Source organism: Cicer arietinum, chromosome 7 (genome assembly GCF_000331145.2).
Source record: "Cicer arietinum cultivar CDC Frontier isolate Library 1 chromosome 7, Cicar.CDCFrontier_v2.0, whole genome shotgun sequence".
Taxonomy (NCBI): Eukaryota; Viridiplantae; Streptophyta; class Magnoliopsida; order Fabales; family Fabaceae; genus Cicer; species Cicer arietinum.
This window is the reverse complement of record NC_021166.2, coordinates 14665436-14675622: the sequence shown is the minus strand read 5'-3', so window position 1 is coordinate 14675622 and position 10187 is coordinate 14665436. Positions and strand designations below refer to the sequence as shown.

General features: G+C 25.7%; 1 protein-coding gene across 1 annotated transcript; it reads right to left on the bottom strand.

The window, feature by feature from the left end:
* Positions 1-7481: 7481 nt before the first annotated feature.
* On the bottom strand, positions 7482-10181 carry LOC101504107 (BTB/POZ domain-containing protein At3g50780). The gene is made up of 2 exons (XM_004509168.4): positions 9321-10181; positions 7482-8757 (listed from the first exon to the last, which is right to left on the bottom strand). Exons 1-2 carry the CDS (start codon positions 9984-9986, stop codon positions 7786-7788), a joined length of 1638 nt encoding a protein of 545 aa, XP_004509225.1. The 5' UTR covers positions 9987-10181; the 3' UTR covers positions 7482-7785.
* Between the last annotated feature and the right edge of the window lie 6 nt (positions 10182-10187).

Below are 10187 nucleotides of genomic sequence, written 5' to 3'. Positions count from 1 at the left end.
TAAAATATTGTTAATATAATTAAAAAATAATAATAAAAATATTTAAAAAATATATAAAGTTTTAATAATATAATTTACTTTACTTTATTATTATTATTACTTTTATTATTATTATTATTAATATAATTTATTTTATTAATTAATTTATAAATAATATTTGGTATTTTAAAATATTATAATTATTTTTGTTTTACTAATAAACGATTTTGTAATTGTAAAAATGAGAAGAAAAAAAAAATTTGTAATTGTAAAAAAATTTGTAATTGTAAAAAATTTTGTACTCCCGGAAATTTCAAAAACGAAATTTCCGGTATTCATTTATAACTACCGGAAATTTCAAAAATGAAATTTCCGGTATTCATTTATAACTACCGGAAATTTCAAAAATGAAATTTCCGGTATTCATTTATAACTACCGGAAATTTCAAAAACAAAATTTCCGGTATTCATTTTGAAATTTCCGGTATTCATCTATAACTACCGGAAATTTCATTCATAATGAAATTTCCGGTAAAAAAAATTCTTTTAAATTTTAACAGTTTTATCAAGGGTAGTTTAGACATTTAAAAATAAAATTTTTAAATGAGGGGTATAGGATTAATTGAGGGGTACAAAAGCCAACTTTCTCTTAACATCTTAAAGCTGAATCATCCTGCTATGAACAAAAAATTGTGTCACTCTAACGTTTACTCAAAATGTATAAAAATACTATTGTATTAAAGCTTTCAGTATCATTAATAATCTTATTTTTTGCTACGGATTGACAATTTAGACTATTGAATTCTAACATCCAAAAAAAAATACTCCAAAATTTTTAGGAGTTGAAAGAACGTCGCCCAAAAAAAAACTCAAAACATTTGGGCTTTTGTTAGAAAAATTCAACATTCCCCGCTCCATATATTCTTCAAAGCTTTCAAAATTATTTTTTTTTTTTTTTGCAAAATTAGCCCTTATTCAAATTAATGGGGTTTGTTTGAGTTGACCAATCTACTTTTTCTTTAAGTTTTTCATAAATTTTGTACGCCCAAATTTTAGCTTGATCAAAGTCGTTGGTAACAACATCACAATGACAGTGTTTCAGCAAGTGTACTGAATCGTTGCAAGTACTAATAAAACGGTAGTACCGAGTGTCGAACTCAAGTATTGCGTTTTACTATTGAATTATATTTAGTTACTAAAATTGAACAAAAAGTTCCCAAGTTAATTGAAATAATATTTAAAATTGACAACATTAGTAAAATTGATCCTTTATAAATTGAGAAAAATGTCAGGGATGAGTTTCACTTCGAATCTAACCTTGGTGTCTAATTTGATCCTAGTTATTGGATTCCTTTATTGAATTATTACCGAATTCTCTTTATTATTCTTGCTCTAATGTCTTAGTGACAGAACTGTTAATTACAAAGTAACCCCTAATTCATTAGTAGATTTAAGATTAGAATTAAGCATTAGCGTATAGAAATTCTCTTGTAAATTATTGTTTTGCAACTAATTTAATTGGTTTCATGACCTGCACCTATGTTTAGACTCAAATTCATGAATTTCTCATCTCAAGCATTCGTAAAGTCCACTTCCGTTTCAAAATACAAATCATAGAACATTTTAATGTTGATCAAGCAATAAAAAACATTAAGCACAGAGATGAGAAAAATAATTCAATAAAGTCATTCATATAACTAGAAATTAAATCATAAAAATAAGGGTTTCATCTTGTTACACTCATCCCTAACAAATAGGGTTTAGTTACTCATGACAGAGATAAAAGAGATAGAGATTAGAGAAGGATTCATGAATGATTCTTGATAAAACTGCTCCAATGATGTTAGAAACAGTCGTCTTTGAGTCTCTATTCTAGAGCACAAGTCTCCCAACTTCCCAAGAGTGAAAAAGATCCCTAAAACAGTAAAAAAAAATTGCATTTTTATGGTTGCTGATGCGCGTCATGCGCCCCAGACGCGCCTGAACAGTGTTGACTGGCTGGAAACGCGCCTCAGGCGCGTCTGACACGCTCCAAGCGTTCAACATCTGATGTTCGACGTATATTGCATTTTTCTCCTCTTTCAAGTCCGAATTTGGTTCTGGTATCTTCATGAAAGTTGTAGCTATGGATCTTAGCTTTCATTTGCACTTAGTTTGACTCCAATTAAACTCTAGATATGGCTGACATACTCTACATAGGTCATGTTGATTTCTCACCAAAATTCAGCACTGCACTAAAACAAAATAACAACACAAAACTCCGAAAAATCCCTACTTAATCAAGGAAATAATATCATAAATATTTCATTAAATCAAAGAGCTAAAATCAACAAAATATATCAAATAACTCCTTAAATTAACTAATGATTAAAGATAAATATGACTAAAAACAATGAAAAATATGCATATAATGAAGAATCATCACACACGTTCATGAAACAAACAAGTCAATTTCAAACAAATAAAAATCTTTGTAGACATAATATCTTGGGAAAATGTTCATTGGTTTTCTCGATTTTGCCCATCAATCAACTAATACACTACCAAAAATTAAGATCCAATAAAAATGAATAAATATGGGGAATTGAATAAATATCCACTAATATCTTGTGTCAAGCTTCAGATTGGGCCAGCTTCTATTTAGCCCACTTCAACCTAGAAGTCTTGTTTGGGCTTGTAACTCAAATCAGTAATAGCTTATTTTAAAGAATTTTACTCCATACCCATCCCCAACTTTTAATCAAAATACAATTTTATAATTTTTAAAAATAATTAAATTTTAAATTTTTTGAAACATAATATGTTTAAAAAAACTTCAATTAATTTTTTTGAAATACAAATATATTTAATAAAGAAAATTTAAAACACAAAGTTTGAATATTTTTAAATACTTGCGTTCCATAATTAAACTTTCCGAAATATTAAATACCCTAAACACAAAGTTTTTAAATTTGTCAAAACACATTTGTATTACTGAAAACTTAAAATAGTTTTCATAAAGAAAAAAAAAATAAACTTTCCGAAATATTTTTATGTTTGAGTGAACTTAAATTGAATAAAATCGAAACACAAGTGTGTTCTTGAAAAGTCTAATTTTTTAGTTTTTCGAAATATTTGTAAAATTTAATGAAGTAAATAAAAATATTCTTTTTAGAAATAAAAAAGGAAAAATGAATAGTTTAAGTAAAATGTAGAGTAAGAGAATAAATTGTTAAATATGGAGAAAAGTTTTTTTTTTTTTGGGGGATAAATTTGCATTTGAGATCGTCTAAAATGCACCGTTAAACATATTATTTTTTTAATTGGTTCTGTATTGTTTCCATGCAGAATAAAAGCGATGCTGATAAAAGCGACCATTTGTTCCCTACAAATTACTAATACTGATTATGGGCAAATTAAAATTAATTTCATAAATTTTATAAGTAATATTTTATGTATTATAAATATAATTATCTTATAATATTACTTTATTGATTTGTAATAATTGAATAAGATTAGGAAAATTAAAATGAAAGAAAATTATGTTTATCACAATCATCAAATTTAATTTTTAAAATATTTTGTAAAATTTGTATGATAACTTATTATATAGGATAATTGTTTGACTTATTGTACTTTGATTGTTAATTTATTTTTCAACATATAATGGTATTTGTATTTATTTGACGAAATAAAATGTAAAATACAAATCTAAAAATAAGATGTAAAAATTTATAAATATGATTTATTATTTAATATTTTTTATTTTAAAAAAATGTTAATGTTCAGTTATATTGTAGCGTAGTCTAAATTTATTTGTTTTATTATTATGATATTTTAATTGCAAGCATGAGAAGTTGTTGTAAAATAAAATTATTGAATATATTTCATCAAAAGTTTATAAATAAAAAAATAAGTTGTTGTGGCATCGGAGTCTATTTTAAATATCTATATAATAGATGATAGATTTTAATAATTGGAAGAAACTTTTTTAATAATTTTTACATATTCGTATTTTATGATTATTTTTAATAAATTTATGTATTTTCTGTTAAATAGAATATATATTTTTATTTTATAAAATGTTACTAAAAAAATGGACTGACATTAATGAGTAATTTAATTTTTAACGTATAAAATCGTTACTCACCATAAGTGAAATAATATAATTATTCATAAAAGAAAGATTAAATAAAGAACATTTATGTCGATATTTATTAGTGATTAGGTGGTTTTTTTTATTGAATTTAATGACTAATAATATAAATTATTACCATTGGTAAATGACTAATAATATTATAAAATAGTTTATAAATTTATTATAAAATAACTTATAAAATAATTTGATAATAATATAAATTATAAATTATTATCAAATTATAAAATAATTTTATAAGTTTTATAAGTAATATTTTATGTATTATAGATATAGTTAACTTATAATATTACTTTATTGATTTGTAATAATTGAATATGATTAGGAAAATTATTGATTTGTAAAATAAATTTATAAGTTTTATAAGTAATATTTTATGTATTATAAATATAGTTATCTTATAATATTACTTTATTGATTTGTAATAATTGAATATGATTAGGAAAATTATTGATTTGTAAAATAAATTTATAAGTTTTATAAGTAATATTTTATGTATTATAAATATAGTTATCTTATAATATTACTTTATTGATTTGTAATAATTGAATATGATTAGGAAAATTAAAATGAGGGAGAATCATGTTTATAACAATCATCTAATTTAATTTTTAAAATATTTTATAAAATTCTAATGATAACTTATTATATAGGATAATTGTTTGACTCATTGTACTTTGATTGTTAAATATATATAATAGATGATATATTTTAATAATTGAAAGTAAATTTTTTAATAATTTTTCATATATTCGTATTTTATGATTATTTTTAATAAATTTATGTATTTTCTATAAAATAAAATATATATTTTTATTTTATAAAGTGTTACTAAAAAAATGGATTGACATTAATGAGTAATTTAATTTATAACGTATAAAATCATTACTCACAATAAGTGAAATAATATAATTATTCATAAAAGGAAGATTAAATAAAGAACATTTATGTCGATATTTATGAGTGATTAGCTGGTTTTTTTTATTGAATTTAATGACTAATAATATAAATTATTATCATTGGTAAATGACTAATAATATTATAAAATAGTTTATAAATTTATTATAAAATAACTTATAAAATAATTTGATAATAATATAAATTATAAATTATTATCAAATTGTAAAATAATTTATAAATTATAAATTTATTATAAATAATTGTAAAATAATTTTATAAGTTTTTAAGTTTTATAAGTAATATTTTATATATTATAAATATAGTTATCTTATAATATTACTTTATTAATTTGTAATAATTGAATATGATTAAGAAAATTAAAATGAGGGAATATCATGTTTATCACAATCATCTAATTTAATTTTTAAAATATTTCATAAAATTGGTATGATAACTTATTATATATGATAATTGTTTGACTCATTGTACGTGTCAATTTAATTTCCAGTACTTGTATTTATTTGATGAAATAAAATATAAAATACAAACCCAAAAATAAGATGTAAAAATTTAAAAATATGATTGACTATTTAATATTTTTTATTTAAAAAAAATATTAATGTTGAATTATATTGTAGCGTAGTCTAAATTTATTTGTTTTATTAGTATGATGTTTAATTGTGAGCACGAGAAGTTGTTGTAAAAAAAAATTATTGAATATATTTTATCAAGAGTTTGAAATTTATTTTATAGTTACTTTCAATTACTCATTAATGTCAGACCATTTTATAGTTACTTTCAATTACGTTAAAAATTCAATTACTCATTAATGTCAATTCATTTATAGTTACTTTCAATTTATGTCAATATATTTTTTTAGTAATATTTTATAAAATAAAAATATGTATTCTGTTTGACAGAAAATACACAAATTATCATTATATGTTCTACAATATAATTCAACATTCAAATTATAAATATATAATTTAATTGATAATTTGTGTATTTTACATAAAATAAGAATATAATTATCATTATATGTTTTACAATAATTTAATTTTATGCAATACTTAAATTTTCATTAATTTTTTAACATTCAAATTATCATTATAATAAGAAAAATAAAAATAAAAAATAGCATTTAATTATAAATATATAATTTAATTGATAAAAATTTAGTGTTAACATATTTTTTCAAAACACATATATATAGTAAACTTTTGTTCATCATATTTTTTTTAATATATTCATATATTATAATTTTAAATAAATTTGTGTATTTTAATAATTGAAAGTAGCTTTTTTAATAATTTTTCATATATTCTTATTTTATGATTATTTTTTATAAATTTGTGTATTTTTTGTCAAATAGAATATATATTTTTATTGTATAAAATATTACTAAAAAATGGATTGACATGAATTGAAAGAAATTATAATTGGATTGACATTAATGAGTAATTTAATTTTTAACGTATAAAATCATTACTCATCATAAGTGGAATAATATAATTGTTCATGAAATGAGATGAGGATATTTATGTCGATATTTATGAGTGATTATGTGGTTTTTTTCCATTGAAAATGACTAATAATATAAATTATTACCATTGATAAATGACTAATAATATTATAAAAATAATTTATAAATTTATTATAAAATAACTTATAAAATAATTTGATAATAATATAAATTATAAATTATTATCAAATTGTAAAATAATTTATAAATTATAAATTTATTATAAATAATTGTAAAATAATTTTATAATTTATAAATTTATTATAAAATAATATTATCAAATAGATTCTGGAAGTATTAAAGAAATTGTGGAAGGAAGATGAGAAATATGGATTAAAGAGATTAAGGAAATTGGTGAAGGAGGAGGGCACACTCTTAAGATTGAGATGTACACATCAGCTTTTTGGCCGATGTAGATGAAATATGATAAGGTAACAAAATATAATGACGTGGCAAAATATATTAAAGAAATTAGGGATTGAGAGGAGGATCGAAGAGATTAGACATTGAAAGCATGATTGAGAGGAGAGAAAGGAGGAGAGGTCGACATCAGTGGAGTCTGTTTTAAATATATAACAAAATATAATGACATGGCAAAATATATTAAAGAAATTAGGGATTGAGAGAATGATTGAAGGAGATTAGGCATTCGGGAGTGAGGTGGCATTTAAGGGTTGTATAGCTGAATGAAATAAAATGAGGTGACATTCAGGATGAGGTGACATTCAGAAGTCTGTTTTAAATATAAATGATAGATATGATAGATTCAAACATTTGTCAACTTATACCTTTAACCTAAAACCTTTTTATCTCAAATATAAATTTATAATAAAAATCTTAGTAGGAAATTTTCAAGTCAACACAAACTTCATTATCTCATGTCACTTCTTCTACTCATAAAGTAATACTAGGATTTAAGGTCATGCTACTATCTTTACAATCAGATTAGTTAAAAAACTAAGAATTCCACTCCACTCCTTTGAAGAGATTATACAAAAAACCAAAAACACAAATTCATCAATTCAGCTATTTTGTTTCCACATAGAATCCACAATCAACTCATACAATCACAAATAACACTTTTCAATACTAAACTTTTTGTCAGCTGCTGGAGGAGGTTAACACACATTCTTCTGTCAACTTAGTCTCTACAATCCCTTAAAACTTGTTATATAAAATGCAATTCTACCAACCATAATACCACTGAAACTATATTCATAAATCTCATATTGTTTCATCATATACTTCTTTATTCGTCCTTCTTCGACGCCATTGAACAATCTGACACAACATTACCTTGATTTTCGATGTACGGCCTAATGAAAGTTCTGCGCCACCAAACCTCAAAAGCTCTTTGAAGATTAGGACAACTATCACCAGTTTTCAAGAAACTTCCAACCCAAGAAAGCAAAATACTTTGTTGATCTTCCAAAGGCAAGGTGAGAATTGTCCTCCCGATTCCTTCCTCCACAAGTTTCCTATCGAACGACCTGCATCCATGCTGTAACCAATTGTAGTCGTTCATTAGTGGCTGCAGCCACGTCTGTAACAACAACTGCCGTGTTTCCTTTGACGGCAACAACTCTCCTCTACCAATCCCGACGTATAGTCTTCCTGAAATGCAGCTAACGTGATAGCGAGATACGATAGGCAGCTTTGCGTGTAAGGAAGCTAATTCATGCTGGTTTGCCCATATTAGTGCAAATTCATCAGCTGCTTGTTTGTCAATTAAAATATCGAGCAACCAGGAAATGTTATCGGCTTCAAGAGCTATATGCTTTACTACAGAATCTCTTTCGTTGCTTGGTTTCTCTGCAAAGGATGGTTCTGCAACCTGCTTGAAAAGAGATAACAATGAGTCCACACAGCTTCTGCATGATCTATATATCATGTCATTACATATATCGTTGGATCGCGCGTAACTTGGAAGACTGTTATTCTCCCTGAGGAGCTTGAGAACTATGGATTTCATCTCTCGGCGACCTTTTTCCTCATTGCTTTTGAGAACAAGTTCAATAATGAGGGAAAGTGTGTCTTTTGGGACATTGGAAATGTCGGAAGAAACTCGTTTCAACACAGGGTTGACCCCGATTCCTTCGCCTTGGAGTTGTAGTACAGTTGAGACCACTTTTTCTTCTTCTTCATCTCCAACCCAAGGAACAGCCTCCAAGTACTCCAAGCATGATTGGATACATGAGCTGAAGCCAAGGAATTCTGCAACCTGAAGGAATAATCAAGTAACTCAAATAAACACAAATCCTTGAACAAAGCATATACTATCTCAAAACTTGTTACATCCCAGTTTTCTGTGAATATACCTCAGTAATTAACTGATTGTTTTTGAAAAACAAAAACAGGTGATATGCATCCATAAATTGCCTTACAAGTAATTATTCTTGAAACAACTATAATGCACCAGTTTTCCTTTCACCGCAGAAGCTTACATTTCATAATCATGATGTTGGTGTACTCGATTACAGTAACAATATCACTAATAGTACAAAACATTCATAGTTCCTAAATTCAAACTTCTATATGCTCTAACAATTAACAAACAAATACGCACTTGCTAGTAACATTATGTAAATGCAATGTAAACCAAATCGTAAGAAGCAGTAGTAAATAGCTACCGACAAGCTGATCTCAGATGCCATAATGATAATCTCAAATTTACAATACCTTTTGAGTACAAAAGAAACATAAACACCACAATTTCCATCAACAAACAAAGTTAGATTAGAAAAATCTAAACTGCAGCAAAGCATGATACATATAGAAAAATACCTTAAGAATCCGAAGAATGCGAGAAACATTTTGTTTCATGAGCCTCTGTTTCATTTCCTTGCAATACATCAAACCAACAGTTTCAACATAAATTTCAACATCCTCGCAATCCCCGACTTGTAAACAAGACAAATCCGATTGTTCTGAGAGCTTTTCAGAAAAGAAACTACTCTTCTCAATCAAAACATCCCTATGCACACTCAACTTAACAGAAAAACCCTGCTTCCCTAACAAAACAACCTTCATATCACAAGTTCCAGGCTCACCAAACTCAATAGCTACCTTCCTCGGCATAGTTTCAATTTTCGGTCTAGAAGAAACTCTCTCACCAGCCAAAGATGTACCTGCTGATACCCTTTCTGAATCAATACTACATTGTTGATCATCAGAAATCACTAATCTAGATGAAGCATGTGTAGAACCTCTTCTCTCAGTCACTGTCACAGCCACAGGCACCGCCTTTTTCTGAACACTAGTCTTCGGCGGCGGCGGCGGTGGTGAAGAAGGTTTAGTTTTATTCAAAGGATTTTGATTCTTGATGAGACTTTTTTGAAACACAACAGGTGAAGGACAACACCAAAAACCTTCAGGTGTAACAGCTATAGGAACATTCTTAATCTTAGTTTGGCCTTGATCGACACGGTTGTTAAGCCTAATATCCCCCATAATGATAGATTAACAAACACAGAACTAATTTGGAACAAGATAAGATTGCATTAATGAGAAAATGATGATGTTTACTGAAAACTGAAAATAACAAAACAACAACAAGTTCCTATGTAACAAACAAACAAACATTAATTTAACTAACTAAATAGTCAAGTCAAAAGGGTAAGAGAATATCTCGCCAAATTTTGTTCCACTCTT

Excerpts from the sequence above, each read along its gene's own strand:
- LOC101504107 (XM_004509168.4), bottom strand. The coding sequence starts at position 9,986 with ATGGGGGATATTAGGCTTAACAACCGTGTCGATCAAGGCCAAACTAAG. Across the intron at positions 8,758-9,320 it reads GCATTCTTCGGATTCTTAAG|GTTGCAGAATTCCTTGGCTT; the intron begins GTATTTTTCTAT and ends TTATTCCTTCAG.